The 19,018-nt window shown below is 44.4% G+C and overlaps 3 protein-coding genes across 3 annotated transcripts; 2 read left to right on the forward strand and 1 right to left on the reverse strand.

Annotated features, from left to right (window-relative positions):
* The first annotated feature begins 1,384 nt into the window (after window positions 1–1,384).
* On the forward strand, window positions 1,385–4,346 carry nim1kb (NIM1 serine/threonine protein kinase). The gene is made up of 3 exons (XM_076283414.1): window positions 1,385–1,661; window positions 2,949–3,217; window positions 3,594–4,346. Exons 1-3 carry the CDS (start codon window positions 1,385–1,387, stop codon window positions 4,344–4,346), a joined length of 1,299 nt encoding a protein of 432 aa, XP_076139529.1.
* Window positions 4,347–5,894: 1,548 nt separating this feature from the next.
* On the reverse strand, window positions 5,895–6,847 carry LOC143122513 (growth arrest and DNA damage-inducible protein GADD45 gamma-like). The gene is made up of 3 exons (XM_076283296.1): window positions 6,688–6,847; window positions 6,363–6,570; window positions 5,895–6,251 (listed from the first exon to the last, which is right to left on the reverse strand). Exons 1-3 carry the CDS (start codon window positions 6,828–6,830, stop codon window positions 6,138–6,140), a joined length of 465 nt encoding a protein of 154 aa, XP_076139411.1. The 5' UTR covers window positions 6,831–6,847; the 3' UTR covers window positions 5,895–6,137.
* Window positions 6,848–9,845: 2,998 nt separating this feature from the next.
* On the forward strand, window positions 9,846–10,491 carry LOC143122514 (growth arrest and DNA damage-inducible protein GADD45 gamma-like). The gene is made up of 3 exons (XM_076283297.1): window positions 9,846–9,943; window positions 10,055–10,259; window positions 10,378–10,491. The coding sequence occupies exons 1-3, from the start codon at window positions 9,846–9,848 to the stop codon at window positions 10,489–10,491; spliced, it is 417 nt and encodes a 138-aa protein (XP_076139412.1).
* The last annotated feature ends 8,527 nt before the right edge of the window (window positions 10,492–19,018 follow it).

The raw sequence follows: 19,018 nt of genomic DNA on the forward strand, positions 1-19,018 counted from the left end.
CTGTCTTACAGGGAGATGTTGATGAATGAGCAGTACTGGTGATATAAATGCCTTGTCATTGCTGCATAAACGTGTTGTCCACCTGTGTGGAATGTGCTTTAGCCAAGGGTTTCCTCACATGGGGAACGCACCTGAATGAGAGCACACCTATCACGGAGGCGGGAACGGTGCAAGCCATCCTAGCGGCTGGGAGCTAAGCTATGAAGGCTTGAACTGTGGTGCGTTAGGCCTGGCGCTAATCTTGTTTAGGCTACAGCAAAGCCGTTGCGTAATGTCTGAACGTACATTGAGGCATCATAGGTCAACATAGTTGAAGGACCACAGGGATTCTTGGGATTTAGGCTATGCCAAGTTTGTCAAACAACCAGATAGAGAATGGAAGCACTTATGGCAGTATGTTTATTTAAAAGATTTAAAAGAAAACTATTATATACCAGTAAACAACTTTACCGTATGCCTTTGTTTTTTTTCTTGTCTAAAGGGACCATCAAATGAATAAGGATTAAGGTACACCTAAATTAAACCAGAAGATTAAGAAACATGACACCATCCTAATCCAGGCTGTTCCTCAGAGAATCAGTGCACAGTAGAGGGAATGAGGAATGATGGAGAGAGAAGACGGCTGCATCCCCGAAGACTCCTCTAGAAGAAATACAAACAAAAGTGTCGGGATTCCCTGTATCAAAGGCTCCCTGTACCTAACACTCGGCACAGCATTTCACATTCCTGAAGAGGAGTAAGGAGAATTCTTTGCTGTGAAGAATGTTTTTGTGAAGCTTTTGAATTACTAGAATGCAGTTGGATTTTGGACAGTGAACACTGAATCTGAGACTCATTAGTGGGCCCTGAAGCCTTGGATTGCCTTTGAGATGCCTGTGATTATGAGAGAGGAGCTAAAAAGCCTGTTATTCCCCTGACAGCTGGGCAACAAAGGGTAAGATATTCATCTTGATGCCAGACAATTATGAACCAGCAAGTAGGCTACTAATTATTTTAACTATTAAATCCATGATAGCAGTATGATGATCACCTGTGATAGAAGACATTTTGTCCATCACACACTACATACTTGCAAGACATGCAAAATATTTTCAAAATGTTTGATAACATGCATGAGTGATACTCACAATACATGGTCACTTACAATAGACAAGTTGATAGACAAGTACATACTTGCATGATCAGCTGCAACATGACTAAAAATGTGTATCTTTACTTGTAGGACCCACACAGTATCTTTGGACATAAACGCTGTGGGGAAATACACTCAAATTCCTCTGGATTCACACAGCACAGCTTGCAGCAGATGAGGACCTGTGCTTTGCTACCAGCTGCCATTAGTTGTTGTTTCCCCGCTGCTCTTCTGTAAGCCTAGAGCACAGCCATGCCTGTGGGCGCCAACCAGGTGGTCCTGACGGGGCCAGTGACCCGCCACAGCCTCTGGAGCCTGTCCGAGTCCGAATGCGTAAAGGACGAGGAGGAAGGGGGTCTAAAGAAGCATCTGACGCCTCTGGAGCGCCTGACCATGAACATGTGCCACGATGAGAAGACCATTAAGGAAGTACTGGTAGGCCGCAGGGTGGGCTTCTACCAGGTCCGTGGACAGATTGGCTACGGAAGCTTCTCCAAGGTCAAGCTGGCCTTCCATGCACTCACAAAAGGTAAGAAAGTAACCCAAAAACACTCTTTGGCTTGTTGGTAATCAGAGATGGGAAACCTGGCTTCAGAAAATAAAGGTACCTGTACATCCAAAACAGATGATTTTACTAATTAGCTCGTCTACCTGGCTGAAGAGTGTATCTAATAAGAATCAACAGTGAATAGATGGAACAAATATCTGGTTGGAATTTTTACTTTCTGAAGCCGGGTTTCCCGATAGCTGTCTGGACACTTTACATTAAATTAGGGAGCATTATGGAACACCACACATTTAGGCACATAATTAATGACAAGAAGCACACAGTAACTAAAGACAAGACACATAACTATATGCATATAGGCACATAATTAAAGACAAGACAACGATGGTTCTGATATCTTTTTACATTCTATTAGTCATTGTATTGACACACACACATAATTTAATGTGTATAGCTGAGTCATTTATGGATATTCTCATCATGAGAACTGAATAAAAAAATAAATAAAGTTAGTTTGTAGATACATTGTCTGCCAAGGTGATTGTGCCAGTTTCAATTCAATTCAATTCAATTCAGTTCAAAAAACTTTATTTATCCCCATAGTGACATATGAGACAACACAACATATAAGACAGGACAAAAGAAAAAAAAGACAGACGGGGGTGGGGGTGTAAGGGGGATTAGTCCCAGTAGATAGAGGAGGAGGGGGCTTGGAGCATTATTCAAGTTCAAAAGGCAAATAGCCTCAAAAGTAAAGGTAGCCTTCCTCCTGTTAGTCCTAGCCAAAGGACAGCGCAGACCTGCCAGAGGGCAGCCATTCAAAAACTCTACGTAGGACAAGGGTAGAGTCTTCTAGGATGCAGTTGGCTTTCCTTAGTGTTGCCTTGTTGTGCAGTGATGTCAGAGACTGAAGAGGGGGTGGCCAATGATTTTAGACCATGTGTACACAATGCTCTGGAGGTGTTTCTTATTTTTGATTGAGAGGGAGTGGAATCAGCATAAAAATGAAAAGGTTTGGCCCTATTAGGAACATTGCTGATGACCATGAGCCAGTTTGGCTTGATGAGAAGCACTGCTGACGACCATGAGGATTAAAAGAGAGCACGCAATTGAAAGGTACTGAGGTCTGGCCAAGGCAACCAAACAGTGTGCCCTCTGCCATGCCAAGTACAGAGAAGGAAGGCTTTTGGCAGGCACTGACTGAAAGGAAAGCAGCCAAGCCTGGCACAGAAGGCTGTCCCTTAAAAAAATGAGATGAGAAGATTAACCCCACACTTCAATGACCCTGTTTTACATTCTTTCATTCAGACAAGGTTGCCATCAAGGTTCTGGACAAGACCCGTCTGGATGGGCAGTCCCAGCGCATGCTGTCCAGGGAGATCTCGAGCATGGAGGCCCTGCAGCACCCGAACGTAGTGCGCCTGTACGAGGTGGTGGAGACGCCCAGCCGGATGTACATGGTGCTGGAGTATGCTGGAGGTGGCGACCTCCACACCAGGATCACCACGGAGGGCAGGCTGTCAGATGGCATCAGCAAGATAGTCTTTGCCCAGATCCTGTCTGCCATCAAACACATGGTTAGTGTCCATCCCTGTCCACACTTGGCAGCGTGTCTGTTGATTTAGCAGAGAGAGGTACTGGTGTGTGCTGTTTGGGCAGTGGTAGTGTACTGTAGTGGTTAAGGAGCTGGGCTAGCGTGCAGTAGCCTGAAAGTTGTCGGGTCATTTCCCGGCTTCCACCGTTGTGCCCTTGAGCAAGGCACTTAACCCCAACTTGCTCCGGGGACAATGTGATCCCTTGTAATATAGCTAACATGTAAGTCACTTTGGTCAAGAAGTGTCTGCTAAATGTAATGTAATGTAATTTAGGGATATACATGTGCCTGTCCTATAAAGAACATTCATGCTTATTTTAGTTTAATTTTAGTGTTAATACTTCCTTCTCTGTTTCCAGCATGAAAATAATGTCATTCATCGAGATCTGAAGGCAGAGAATGTGCTGTTCACCTGCGATGCCTGTATCAAGGTGGCCGACCTAGGCTTTAGCACCAGGGTCAAGCATCGGAGCGACGTCTTGGACACTTTTTGTGGCTCTCCCCCGTACGCCGCCCCCGAGCTCTTCCGTGACGACAACTACGTCGGGCCGCCCGTGGACATCTGGGCCATGGGGGTGCTGCTGTACTTCATGGTGACGGGCACCATGCCCTTCCGGGCGGATACGGTCAGCAAGCTGCGACGCTGCATCCTGGAGGGCACCTACTCCATCCCCACGTGGATGTCGGCGCCGTGCCAGCGGCTGATCCGGGGCATCCTGCGCCAGGAGCCAGCTGACCGCTTCGCCCTGGACCAAATGCTGGGCTGCGAGTGGCTGCTGCCGGTGGAGATTTGCCGGCCGCCCGCGCCGCTGAAGCTCAACCCCACCTACCTGATCGACGCTGACCCGAACGACCTGCAGGAGGAGGAGGAGGAGGTCAAGGCACGAATGGAGGAGCTGGGCATCACCATGGAGCACATCAACAACAACCAGGGCAAAGGGAGCCGCTGTGCCATCACTGGGGTCTACCGCATCCTGCTCCACCGCGCTCAGAGAAGTCGCGGAGTAGAGAGTCTACCGGTCATCGAGGGTGTGGTGAAAGACCCTAAAAGGGACAGTCTGCGTGCCTATAGGGGCCTGCGGCACACATCAAAGTTTTGTGTCATTGCATGATAGGACTAAACAGATATTTGCCTAAATAGACCCACAACTTTTATGGATGGGCACATTGCACAATGTTTTGAAGCACAAAGAGAGCTCATTTCTTGCATAGAATACTGCAGCACAATGAATGGTAAATATCATGTTATGGTTATGGTTATGGGATTTGGTGACGCTTTCATCCAAAGCAACATAGAAATAACAACAATACAATAGTTAAATTTAACAGTGAACAGTTTAAAATGTTGGTATAAGACTGCATTAAGGAGAATAATAATAATAAACAACAATGTCAATTCAATCAATAACCTAATACAAATAAACAAATACTATAATATACAAACCATAACGCATGAGAAACGCTTCATTAACTAAGTGCATGTTAAACATATGCATTTAGTCCCCTTTTGAAAGACCCATAACTGTAAATAATATGTAAAATATGTAACATGTAAAATAATAGTTGTGTTAGAATATATTTCTTTTATAGGCAAATCATTTGCTGTTGTAATATCAATGTAATGATGTGAGACAGTCAGAAAAGAAGGACATGTATGGACATTGACCTCATATTGCCAATGCACAATGAACGCAATTATTTTGTATTTTTGCAAATAAACACACTTTTTGAAAGTCTTATGTGGTTTGCAACGTATTCTAACTTTATCGCAATTTTCAAAACTGTCTGTGTAGTCATGCTTTCAAGAAAATCTATGGCTCGGGGGTAAACAAAGCAGCAGCTGACAGTGCACCATATGACAGCTACCCCTACCCGCGCCCCCTAGAGCCCCCGACACCTCCCATCTGCAGACCGTGGCAGATGGAGTGGCGTCGCTACGCAGACATCTGCTGGCCTTTACAATAGCTCCCTTGTGTGGGCCTCCCGATATGACGGTGCAGAGGTCTGCCATTGTATTCACGCCATACACCTGCAGATCAGCGAGGCAGCTGACAGCCTCTGCCGCCTGCTATGCAAATTTGGTGCTGCATTAAAACTTTCCCCGCCCCTTTCTTTTTTTTGCGCTGCTCCGTCCCCAAACATTTACTATTTTCTCTGCTGGAGCCTGACAAGTGTGCATGTTTGTAAACTACTGTGTGTGTGTGTGTGTGTGTGTGTGTGTGTGTGTGTGTGTGTGTGTGTGAGTGTGTTGTAAACTTTTTAATGCTAAATTGTAACAAGAGACACATGACAGACACAACGGCAAATTTAGTTCATTAGTTTATTAATATTTCAAATGAAAAAAAAATAGTAAAGTTTCAAAATACATAATTATGTTTCGTTACAAATTCTAAAGTGAAACCTTTAGAGATTTAAGACAATTCTGGAAAGTGAGAAACATTCTTGCAGAGCACAGAGAAGTATCCTCTGACTCTGCAAAGCTGATTTTTAAAAGGGAGCGAGATGTTAAGTCCATTTTTAAAAATGCATGCTTCATTCGACGACCACTTCGTCCACTGCGTGTACAAACGCATGCGATATTTGCTCTGTGGCAAGACCACAGCCGCAAAACTCGCTTCTCCTTCCTCTCCAAACCTCATCCGCACAAAGAATGAGGGCCATTGTGTCGCTCTCGTGGCATGCCTGCCCCTGGTTCACATAAAGAACCTGGGTCAGCTTGGCATGGACGGTACGAGGCGCGACGATAACCGCGAGGGCCACTCGGGCATAACCTCGCGGTGCCTGGACTGAGATCCTCCTCAGGAGTATGCAGGGATGCAGGAAAAGTTGCATCATCCTGTCAAGTAGGATGAGTATTCCTTCAGGTTTACAGCATCTCGATCAGAGAAGAGTGTAGACCCAGTTCAACGCTCAGGCAGAGTGATCTCTGGGACCCAGTCGTTGAGGCTGCGGCTTTCTTCGCAGAACAGGTGCAGCTTGTCGAGGGCTGGATCCTCCCAAGAACCTTCAGCAGGGTTCTGTTAACAGAAAACACAGACACATTAGTGACTATTCCACAATATATTCCATTATATTTTGTTCAAAGCTGCTTCAGAATGTAGGCTGCGTTTGTTAAGGCTCATACATACCGTGATGAGGACGCAGTGGGCATCATCAAGTTGTTCAGATTTATCGCCAACAATTTCAGCAAGGCGTTGCATGTCACTGACTCTGACGATGCTGATATCGTTGTCGAAACAGAAAGCCTGGATGAGGGTGAAATGAATCTGAAGAGCGATGTCACACTCGAACTCCTCATCAGTGGCCAGCACGCAGAAAGAGACGCTGTCAGGATCACTGTAAAAGTAAGAAGAGCAAAGTGAGTCATTTTGTCAAATGCACAGATTCAATAAGTGTTCATCAGTAATCTGACTTTAGTTTAGCTGAAAGTATCTTGTTGTAGGCTATACTTACATGTTCATCACTTTAGCAGATTCGTAGACGCCGATGGTTAGGCAGTCATTGGCTTTGGCAGTCTCCAGCACTTCTTCCAATGCTTTGCCGGTGCACTGGGCTCTCTCGATAGGCTTCTGGACGATAACTTCCTCAAGAGTCATGATGGCAATTGTAATTCCACAAGTAGCGTTTGTGAGAAAGAGTAGATGAGATTTCCTGAGATCGGAGTGAAGATGGACTGGACTGTGCGCACTATATATACTGTGAGGCTCGTGGGTCCGGTGAATAGCCTCTCTTCTGATTGGCTGACCTGAATAGTGCATTGGTATGCTAATGTTATTGTCGCACTTCGGCTCGTGGCAGATTGATGAGGATCGTAATGCCATATATTTTCTTTGCCAACTTTGCATATTCTAAGCAAAAATATAATTCTGCAAGAAAATAATATCAACTTTATCAGCGATATCTCTTAACACCAGTAACGTCTTTGTTATGTCAAACTGCCACAAAGAAGAAGGGTTTAACGTTGATGTTTAAAGTTGTGAAGTTGTGGCGTTTTGTTGAAACTCCATGCTTTGTTTATGTTGAAACTCTATGCCCTTATGGTATATGTGTATGCCACATTCGTTCAGTTATATTTTCTACCATGTTCATGCACATGTGCAAATATGCAAACAATATATGTGCATGGTAGCCCTATAAGTAACATTTATAAAGGTTTAAAAGTGAAAGGTACAACTATAACATGAAGCAAAATATGGTGAAAGTGAGTGTGCATTTAAAAAAAAGCCCCCCCCCCCACCCCCCCTTCGTAGGAGACAGGTGGAGTGTGGCCATCTGTGGAGGCAGGCTGAAACGACCCTATTGTGAGTTCAGAAACTTCTATTATTGTGGGGCCTATACAAATGCAAATGAGAAGCGCGTGCCATGACGCCCTGCCGCACAATCTGCGCTGCAAGCCACCGACCACGTGACCACCAGCAGACCTTCTAAATCTGTGCTACTGGCCTAATTTATTAATGGTCAAAGTTTGTTGTGTTGATGTGATTAGGCCTGCAGGTTGCATGAAAGTAAAGTTGCCCATCATGCACAAAATTGGCGACATAGCGTTACGCATTTCGACAAGGTAACAGTGAGAGCAACCGGTGCGAGTCAGTCGAAAGTCGAATGCGAGTCCTAAAACATTCTACATGCATATGCTCGCCCTTTTTACAAATGTTATCAGTCGTACCCGGTTAATACGTGTAGTTTTGCAAATATATACTAAATGTTTTAGAGTCATTAGACTTTTGCAAGTAAAGCTGGGGGTGCACCGATTACAAGTTGACGGTGACTGATTCAGGCTTATTGTTACTACTGTGAGCCGAGCAGATGGACAAGTCTCGCAATGGGCATACCCCCATTCACCCCTCGCGACCCTGCAGCACGCATCGCTATTGTTCGCGCGTCTTTACATTCGTTGGCCAGAACAGTCTGCTGTCTCTCAATGGGGTTGATTCTAATTTTGCCCTGTGCAATCTACAAACTTTTAGTTTTCAATCTGTAGCAAAAGTTCCTGTCCGTATTAAGTACGGCACAATGTTTATTGTATCTTCCATTCTTGAATATCTGGGCGCTAAAAAACCCTTCTAGGCCTGCATAAAATTACAACCTTGATGGTTTTCCTGGGCGTCTTGTTAGAGGAAAAGTTATGTGTAATGCAATATGTGATGAACGTATTCAATTAACTCTGTATTAGTTATCATAAAACGTTGCATTTAAGATGTATAATTTGAAAAGTTATCAGTTATATGGATATCCACATCACATACACCTATACATATATGCTGGAGTGTCATCGGGTTTGCAATGCCCACAAAACTTATTAACATAGTCAGCCGACAGAAAGAATGAGACGCGTGCAGTTCGGTGGCCGTGCATTGTTCTGCAGTCACATCTGCAGCTCAGGGGGCCCCCTCGCGACCCTACACACCCCGACCTCCCCGTCGCCGGGGCAAGTGACAGGTGTTCCAAAGTACACACCCCTCTGACCGAGTGTGCTAGCCCTATATCTTAAAATTTGCCTTTGTATGGATGCAGATTAGTCTGTTCTACTGCTGACGTGCTGTGACATTTTAGACATTTATTATAAGGCATTCAGTCTGCCTTGTTTTTATTTCTGCCTCTCCCTTCTCCACAACAATATTCTAATTTTGTACAATACTAATGTATCAACATTACATTCAACTTGAAAAGACATGCAGATACGTACAGATATAGCCTTTTGTCTTCCATATGACTGAATTGCGCACCAAATAACTATATTGTTTTGACTAAAAGATAAGCCATTGGACGCTTAACCCGCAGGTGCAGATAATCATCTTGAGTTGGATACAGACAAGTTTGCCTCAGCGACCCCCTTACCAACCCCCAAGGACAGATGGGTCCTGTTGCCATGGAGAAACAGCAAGCGCCTCCAGATGCCACGCGCCGCAAGTCACTCCACTAAGCCCACCTTTGCAAAGAGAGGCGCGTGTCAGACAACCCCCCATACAGGAATTGCCATGACTTTTTTAATTAGGCGTTTCGATCATCAAACCTGCAAAGTTTGAATGTTAGGCTCTACAGCCTATCTCATTTCCGCCTCACATACAAAGTTACATTTATGTATAATTCAGAAGATCTAAAGATCCACGTTTTAGGTCTATAGACAGTTAAGCTTACTTAAAATGCATACCAGAAATAAACGCAACAGCTCAGTTAAACTACACGGTCTGGTTAAATTCAGATGTCTCCCTTTACACTTCAGACCTTGAGTAAGTAGCCCAGTTCTGAGCACGAGTAAATGTATCAAATTAATTTATCAAATTTCCGGTAATCTTAGAAAGATATCTGAATCCACTGTACAATCTGTACGTTTTCACTTTATTCAACGCCTCTCTCTATTTTGGCAGACGTGTGCTTCAGTTTTGATCTATTCATCAAGATTTATTTTAGAAGTCTTGATTGTGTGTGCAGGCACGCGCCGGAGAAGGGGGGTTGTATTATCTTCGAACAGCCAATCACAAAGTTCGGTGCAAACGCGTGCCAGTGGCTGACTATAAGTAGTGGCCACGTTCCATGAAGGAGTCAAACTCTTCTCGACTCAGTTCGAAATCAACCACTCTACATCTTTCACTCACTTGCTAAACGCTAAGATGAACACTGGCAAAACTTTGAAGGAGGCTCTCCAGAATGCCCAAGCTGACGGTCGTGTTACCGTTGGAGTCTACGAGTGTGCAAAAATAATGAACGAGTAAGTAACTTTTTAGGGACAAATTTATGACATTTAAATAAATCAGTAACATTTGGTTTTGTTGCATTAAAATGGCATAAACTAATCATTTTCTTCTTTCATTTTCAACAGAGACCCTGACAGTGTGTCTTTCTGTGTGCTGGCAACTGATGCCTTCGAATGTGATATAGCTCTTCAGATTCACTTCACTCTCATCCAAGCTTTCTGCTTTGACAACGACATCAGCATTGTGAGAGTCAATGACATGCAGCGCATCTCAAAGATTGTTGGGGACAAATCTGAACATATGGAAGACGCCCACTGTGTCCTCATCTCGGTATGTTTCAAATCAAGTCAGCCTTCACACAGCTCACCTTTAGTCAGATTTTTGTGGATTCACAGTGGCACAAGTCATTGCAATGGCACTAATATTTAATCTCTTTCCTTCTCTACAGAACCCGGCTGAAGGTTCTTGGGAGGATCCGGCCCTCGAGAAGCTGCACCTGTTCTGTGAAGAAAGCCGCAGCTTCAACGAGTGGGTCCCAGAGATCACTCTGCCTGAACGTTGAACTGGGCCTATACTCTTCTCTGAACGAGATGCTGTAAACCTGAAGGAATACTCATCCTACTTGACAGGATGATGCAAATTTTCCTGCATCCCTGGATACTCCTGAGGAGGATCTCAGTCCAGGCACCGCGAGGTTATGCCCGAGTGGCCCTCGCGGTTATCGTCGCGCCTCGTACCGTCCATGCCAAGCTGACCCAGGTTCTTTATGTGAACCAGGGGCAGGCATGCCACGAGAGCGACACAATGGCCCTCATTCTTTGTGCGGATGAGGTTTGGAGAGGAAGGAGAAGCGAGTTTTGCGGCTGTGGCCTTGCCACAGAGCAAATATCGCATGCGTTTGTACACGCAGTGGACGAAGTGGTCGTCGAATGAAGCATGCTTTTTTTTTTAAATGGACTTAACATCTTGCTCATTTTTAAAGATAAGCACTGCGGAGCCAAGGGAAGACACTCTGCTCTGCAAGAATGTTTCTCACTTTCCAGAATTGTCATTAATCTCTAAAGGTTTCACTTTAGAATTTGTTAAGATTACTGCATTATTATTGTTATTATAATTTGCAACCATTATTTGTATTGTTGTAGAAAAAAGAAAGAAAAAAAACAAGAAATAAAGGAAAGTAAGAATGAATTTCACCTTGTGTTTCTGCTGAGTTGAACAAATGGCTGAGATTTGCAGTTAAGAGTCATAAGAAGCGAGACTTAGAGCTTTACTTGACACAAGCGGCCAAATTGCCCTCTAACACACCCTGAACCCTTAGCTGTTAAGTTAGTAGTGGCATTCATTGCGCTGCTAATTTTGGGTATCTTTAAGCATCAAAGCAACCACAATAAGAACCTGTTATGCAATGTTTAGGCAGGTGGTTGGGGCAGTGGGATTTGGTGACTATCAACCAACAAAATAAATTTCACTTTTCACATTACAGTACAGAATAGAACAGAAATGGGCTCAACAGTAAGACCCCACTATACAGGTCCTGGTGAATAGTTGAGTTTGATGTATATTCCCACCATATAGTCAGGCTCATATTTTGTCTCTTAAGAAAGGCAAATGCTTCAAAGCCATGCTTCAAATATTCAGAGTTGTTTTGCTGTATGTACCACTAAAAGGATATCTAACATGGCCTGTCACAGACATTGTCTATGTCCATCGCAATGACTGTCATTCAAATAATGTCTATCAAAATAAAGTTCCGACATTAGATCTGATAGGGTAGCGTTTCTAGCGTCTGGGTAATTCTATTTTTGTTTTTTAACCACAAGCTTTGCGACCCACCCAGAATGGTTCTGCAACTCACTGCACTATACCATAAATAGCTAGAAAGTCATCCTATTGGTCATCAGAATCTGTTACGCTATGTTTCAGATACACGGTTGGTGCCATTAGTTTTGATGAAAACAACAATCAGAAAACTAGACTGAAACTCTGACAGCCCATGGCAAAGCCATACTCCTTCTATTTAGGTCAGGCAAGTTTCAGTGGAATGAATGATCATCAGAACATTGTATATGTCGTAGTAGTACAGACAAGTATAGAGGCTTAGGAAGTGGGATTTGGTAAAAATGTTACTTCCTGAGCTGACATACCATAGGCCCAATATAGCCCCAGCCCCCACCTTCACCCCGACATGTACCCAAGTGACATCTGGAGACCAAACACGCTCACTGATTGGCCAAGAGGATAAAAGGTGTCTTTTCCTGGATATAGTAGACCAGCTCTGTGATTGGTTACCCACAAGAAAGGCTGTTGCCAGGCCAGAGCCATGTGACTTTCAATGTTTTGGTCATGTGTTACAACATCCATGTGGTATACATTGCCAATTCATGTTCTAATGAATTTACCATAGTATGTAGTTGATACCTTGGACTTCTTCCATGTGTTTATTTGTGTGATCCAGGATAATTGGGTTGCATATCATTAATCTAATTAACCTGATTTATAATTGAAATCAAATAATTTGTAACCCCCCTTTCAATAATAGTTTGCTATAGTAAAGATACTAAAGTTTAGTTTTATGTTTCTTTTCCTAGTCAAAGATCACAAAAAATGACAACATAGCTGTACGTTTGCTGTAAATGAACTTTGTTTTTCACATCTTAAGCCATGTCATAACAGTTATTTCAACCAGTTAATGTCAATGCCTACATTTCATGTTTCAGCTAAAACTGTGAGCAGCTCTTTTAACATCAAGATTGAATTCAATAGCCATATATTTAAAATAAAGTGCTGTTGAAGCTAAATTTTGTTGGACTTTCTTAAATGCAGTATGTGCACAATGTTACATTTTAAACAAACGACAAAGTTAAACTAAAACCCTTACATGCAATTGTGACTAACTAATAAACCAACTCAAGCAGAACGTTTTTAAAAGCTTGATACTGACATGCATTTTGGATGAAAATCATTCCACAGTGCCTTAAATAGTTAATATCTCAACATAGTCAATCAGACTTTGATTTAATTTTTTAAAAGTGCATTTTAAAGCGCTCTTAGGACAGATGAGTTGAGATCTCTGTTGCATGGGCTGCTCAGTCTAAAACACTGACACAAGCCACAGATGAACCTGTTCCCCTGGCCCCACAGGACCTTCTGCTCCGACTAAGCAGCCAGAGAGGTAATCAAATAATCCTGCCTCAATAATACCACCCCATTGTCCTCTTTCAGACAACCAGTGGCAGCAAACCACCTAACAGAGAGAGGGAGAGAGAGAAAGTGAGAGAGTGAGAGAGGGAGAGGGCCAGGAGGCCCCTAACCACAAGACCCCCAAAGTCTACCCGGCAACTCGGTCCATGCTGCACTTCTCCATCTGCTGCTGCTGCTGCTGCATAATTAGCTGGTGGAGAGATGCAGGGCAGGAGAGATAGGAGTGGGTGGAGGAGAGGAGAGGAGTGGAGATGAGATGAGAGGGGGAGGTGAGGTGGACGAGGACAAGGGGACGAGGACGGCCCTGTGCCTGGCACAAGCCAGCCCTCATTCATCCCCTCTCCCCTGGGGACCGGGGTGCTCCCCCGCATCATCCCCCTGAGCAGGCTGTTTCAAAGGGGCCCCTCCAGTGGCAAATGGGCGGAGAAGGGGGCTAATCGCAGATCTGTTGTAGGGCAGAAGGAGATACAGAGAGAGAGAGAGAGAGAGAGAGAGAGAGAGAGAGAGGAGGAGGAGGGGTAGGGACAGACAGCAGTGGGATGGAGGGTGGGTGACAAAGAAGGAGAGAGATGAAGAGGACAGTGTTGGGAGGGAGTCCACATGTTGGTAGTTGAAGAGGGTGTGTGTGTGTTTGTGTGTGTGTGTGTGTGGGGGGGGGGGGGTGGCAGGGGAGGTTGAAGCTTCTGTCAGCCCCACCCTGGTGTATATGGGTGGGGTGCGGTGCAGTGTGGCGGCCGGCCGAACATGACGCCCCTGGACGCTGGCGCACTCCCCAGCTGCCGTGACAGAAGAGAGCAGGCCAGGCAGGCAGAGCCAGGCCTGCCCCCATCAGCAGATTTCATTACCTCCTCCCACATACACACACACACACACACACACACACACACACACACACACACACACACACACACACACACACACACACACCGCAGACACACAGAGCAGCAGCAACACCAGGGCCGGGCAGTGCTGGCCTGCTCAGGCTGACTCAGACCGCTTTGCAAGGGTTCTCTCTGCAGCAGCCACATGGCTCACTTTCCAATGGCCCTTTCATCAGATACTTCCCTCCCCTCAGGCTATTCACTTAGGGCTTGTATACACACACACACACACACACACACACACACACACACACACACACACACACACACACACACACACATACACACACACACACACACACACACACACACACATACACACACACACACACACACACACACACACACACACACACACACACACACACACACACACACATATGGCGGACATATATACACACACACACACACAAACACAGACATACACACATATACTCACACACACACTCACAATAAGCATGCTGAAACACAAGCACACACACAGAGAAGTGCAAACACAAATGCACACAATCTGCCAAACAAATAGACACACTCGCATTTATGCACACAGGCACACAGATGCACTATTAAGATCGCACATGGATGCTAACTCACACACACACACACACACACACACACACACACACACACACACACACACGCACACACACACACACACACACACACTCACACACACACTCACACACACACACACACAACTCAGCTGGTGAACTGAAATCCTGATGAAAAAAAAGCAGCAGCAGATGGCAGAAAAGACTGATTTGGGCAGGGGGCTCACTGTTGTCACGGATACCACTCTCTCCAGTCCACCCCCGTCACCACACACAAATCTCAATGAACACCAAACGTTTAATTTAGGAAAGACATTGAAATAGCCTCAAATTACAGTAATTGGAAAGAATCAAACAACTCGTGGATCTACTTGAGTGAATGAATGTCTCTCTGGCTTTGTAAAAAGGAAAGTAATCGCCCCTCTTTTTGCATGTTTGTAAACACTGGAATGAAATAAGCTATGGTTAAACAGTACAACTGGAATGTACAATTGTTAATTAAATTGTTTTGATAGTTCTTAAAATTATTGATATTTGTTGTAGAACCTCAGTTTGAAGTCTCAGGTGCATAAATTATATGAAAGTGCTCTTCTCTAGTTTTGATTTTATTGTCCTAAATAAGTAAACTTAAGCTTGCACACAACTGTTTCTCAACTCAACATTGTACACAACTGTTACAAAACATGTAGATCTTCATACCGATAGGTTTCTTATTTTCGATGTTGACCAAATTCACAATTTAGCAAACATGCAAAGGATGGCAGACATTTTTAATTCATTTACTTCAACTTTGGAGAGAAAAAAGCCACATGCTGCAGACTGCAGCTTTTCTATAGGCTCGTGGTGTCCGACGGGCTGAATGTATGACTGCAGATTATGCACAAGAATGAGGCCCTCAGTCTGCTGTCTATGGTAATTATGAGTTTAAGTGAGCCAGCTGCCAGGCCTCACGCGGTCAGGAGGTCAGAGCACACCCCTCTCCTGCATGCTGCAGGCACAGAAAACACACACACACACACACACACTCACCCACACACACACACACACACACACACACACAAACACACACATTCATTCACTTGCACCCCCCCCCCCCCCCCCCACAAAAACACACACACGCACATTCACCTATTTTATAGTCTATGATATTGACCCAAAACATTATACATGCACAAACATAAACAAACAAAAAAAGACAGACACAGCATTGTACACATTGAGGCACGCCAAACCTAAACTATCTCTGTAGAAAAACTACAGAAATATCCAGAAGTATTTGCACCCACAACACAGAGTGAGTGTATAAATGCACAAAGCAAGCAACCCCCCCCCCCCAAACACCACTGCTCTACCCTTCTGCCCTACTACAATCACCTGCTCCAAGAGACCCCCCCCCACCCCCACTACCCACTGAAAAGCCCTCAGCTGGAACAAAGCAAGCACACGCAAGAGCACAAGGGGCTGCATACAGATGACTACCAGTTCTGACTGGCCACTAACTAAAGGGCCATAAACACATGAATCTCTGACAGGAATGTAAACACATGACTCAGGTTGCTAACGCCCCACCACAAGGCTCCTGTTTGTCCCTCTGGCCCTATCTCGTCTGATCTGGTTTGCTCCTGTGTGGCGATCGATGAGTTAACTGATAATGACGATGATAATTATGACGCTGTTGACGTTCCAAACAGTGCTCAGCCATCAGGGAGCATCTGAATGGCTGCAAGTGGCAGGTGGCAATTAGAGATGAATGTCTATGTTTGGGTTTGTATCTTTGCGTACAGTTCGTTGTGGGTGTGTTTGTTGCCAGAGCCTGGCGAAATTCTTCTGCTGTTGTTTGCTGTTGTGATGTGAAGTGGTCCATGGCTGGATAATTGTTCCTTGCGCCTGCTGCCAACTGTTGACAAAATGCTGTTTATCAGATGGCTCTGAAGGGGTCTCCCCCGCCCCACCTCCCTGTCTGCCCCCACCTCACTCTCCACTGTGTGTGTGTGTGTGTGTGTGTTTATGTGTATAAGTGTGTGTGTATGTACATTTATGTTTATGTTTATGTTTATGTTTATGTTTATGTTTATGTTTATGCTTATGTATGTGTGTGTGTGTGTGTGTGTGTGTGTGTGTGTGTATAAGTGTGCATGTGTCTGTGTGTATGTTTGTTTGGGGGGTTGGGGGGTGGGGGGTGGCAGAGTGTACAGGGGCCAGCTGTGCTGTGCTCTGCCCGTGTCAGTATAGGCCCAGTTTAGCCCCCGAGGGCTCCGGAGGCAAGCAGCCCCTATCAGAGGCCTCTCCCTCGCCTACCCTCCCCTCTCCAACACACACTCAAACAAAGGCAGCAGGCAGCACTCCTGCTCCAACGTCAAAAGGTGGGGTGGGGGGGGGGGGTTGGGGTGGGGGAGAGGTGGTGTTAGCACACAAAAGTCCACTGAACACCCCGGTGAAGGCGAAAAAAAAGGGAAGAAAAGAGGGGGGGTGGGGGGGGGTAAAAGTTCCTCCCTTTGTTGTCAGGGCTGAAAGAATGGCGTGGGGCACTAGCAGCTGCTGTGCCTGCAAAAGACATTTGAGATGCTCCTTTTCACAAACACAAAGTCTGGAGCAGAGAGGCGAGCAGGGTGGGGTGATGATGTTGTGTGGGGCTGTGGATGGGGTGGGGGGTTTGTGTACAAACTGAAAGGCACACTTTTGCGGAGGAAACCGGCTCATACTAGATCATGGAGGGGAGAGAGATGCTGACCGGAGGGAGGGGGATGGGTTGAGGGGAGGACACAAAAAAGGGACAGAGATACAGAGAGAGAAAGAGAGAGAGAGAGAGAGAGAGAGAGAGAGACGGAAGACCTCTTAAAGATGACAACGATTAACGTGAGTGAATCCATCACACTACAAAGGAGGCCCTGCTGAGCTGCCATATGGACCAGGAGAAGACTCTGCATTGTCTAAGAGCCTCTGTCACCTCTTTAGGGTGGCTTAAACTACCACTGGGCCTCGCGACAACAAACAGCAGTTTCAGATTCTGACTGCGAGCTCTTTATTGTTTTAGGTGCCTTCTGTAATTTGTGAAGTTTTTGTCTCGCTCTAGGAAGGTTTATTGCAGTCCTCCGTTGTATTGATGCAATCAGACAAAGACTTGCAAAATCAGCTGGTACTAAGATTACTTAGCTATGTTTACATTCTGTGTTTCCAGTCATTGACGTTCCAGCTATTTTGATAATAGTCATGTTGATGTCTTGACTTACAATTGCATACTTGGTCTCAAATGATATGTACAAATTAGCTCTTTTGCTGCCACTATATGAGCTCTTTTCCCCATATCAGTCACTCCATCATACTGACAAGTGCCATGATGTGTTATCTCTTGACTGCAACACATTTGTGCATGCACAAAACTGATTCCAATATGGCATGCAAACTGATTAGGTGCAATACTGCTGAACATAAACAAAGTTTGGAGAATATGTTGTTAAAAGTACATTAAAAGCAGTATTCAGTGAAATGTTCCAGTAAAGTGAATAGCAGCTGTTGCATTGGAGAAACCCAATGACCTGCTCTCATAATCACTATCGTTGGTTCACCAAAAACGTATGCTAGTTGCGCCCTCCTATGGTCACCATACGCAACTGCATACACTTGTTTGGATGGTGCCTCTTTTTGTTACTGAGCAAATTTGCAAACAGGATATTTATCAACAGAGAACGTAACCTTTCCTAATTCATGTACTCACCCCTTGTAGAAAGCAGCAATATTTGCCAAAACTGTCTGTTATTTTAGTTCTTCTGTTACTGTTAATCTTAGACTGTTACATAAGATTGTCATTCCAACTCATATCAATAAAGAGTATATGACACAGACACATACATTACAACATTCAACTATTTAAGCAACTATCAATATATCAGAGAAACAATCTGTAACAAATATATTACAACAAAGCCCCCAAAACAAATATTACTGTAATATTACTGTTAATACACTGCACATATCTGTACATGTTGTTACTGCATATCCATATCTATTGTGCTCTTATAAGGCTACTGCTAATACATTGCATATATATATATATATATTTAATTCATATTACTGTAAACCATACCACTTTCTTAAAGGTACACTACTGTCTGCACTGCACTATATGTATTATATTGTTTATACTGCGCCACCTGTCTATATTGTGTATATCACATTGCACTTTTCTGCTTTTTTGCACTTCTGCTTAGACGCAAACTGCATTTCCGTGTCTCTGTATTTTTACTCTGCACAATGACAATAAAGTTGAATCTAATCTAATCTAAAAACACTCATCTGGTTGCATATTCTATAGCCCTTCATAGCTGAAGCAGACTATCAGCAGGACTGTAACTGCCATAGTTGAACAACAGTTCCATCTAGTGGACAAATAAAGAAACTAGTTCTCTTCATTTTAACCAACCAGTGAACAGTACAGTTCTCTCATTTGCTTAATCAC

Source organism: Alosa pseudoharengus, unplaced genomic scaffold, assembly GCF_046254945.1.
Source record: "Alosa pseudoharengus isolate Yale_2024_CS ecotype anadromous, Long Island Sound unplaced genomic scaffold, YU_APseudo_1.1 YU_APseudo_1.1_scf_14, whole genome shotgun sequence".
NCBI lineage: Eukaryota > Metazoa > Chordata > Actinopteri > Clupeiformes > Clupeidae > Alosa > Alosa pseudoharengus.

Coding starts and splice junctions, on each gene's coding strand:
- nim1kb (XM_076283414.1), top strand. CDS start 1,385: ATGCCTGTGGGCGCCAACCAGGTGGTCCTGACGGGGCCAGTGACCCGC. Junction 1,662..2,948: donor CTTCCATGCACTCACAAAAG/GTAAGAAAGTAA, acceptor TCTTTCATTCAG/ACAAGGTTGCCATCAAGGTT. Junction 3,218..3,593: donor TGTCTGCCATCAAACACATG/GTTAGTGTCCAT, acceptor CTCTGTTTCCAG/CATGAAAATAATGTCATTCA.
- LOC143122513 (XM_076283296.1), bottom strand. CDS start 6,830: ATGACTCTTGAGGAAGTTATCGTCCAGAAGCCTATCGAGAGAGCCCAG. Junction 6,571..6,687: donor TCTGCTAAAGTGATGAACAT/GTAAGTATAGCC, acceptor TTACTTTTACAG/TGATCCTGACAGCGTCTCTT. Junction 6,252..6,362: donor CCCACTGCGTCCTCATCACG/GTATGTATGAGC, acceptor TTCTGTTAACAG/AACCCTGCTGAAGGTTCTTG.
- LOC143122514 (XM_076283297.1), top strand. CDS start 9,846: ATGAACACTGGCAAAACTTTGAAGGAGGCTCTCCAGAATGCCCAAGCT. Junction 9,944..10,054: donor TGTGCAAAAATAATGAACGA/GTAAGTAACTTT, acceptor CATTTTCAACAG/AGACCCTGACAGTGTGTCTT. Junction 10,260..10,377: donor CCCACTGTGTCCTCATCTCG/GTATGTTTCAAA, acceptor CCTTCTCTACAG/AACCCGGCTGAAGGTTCTTG.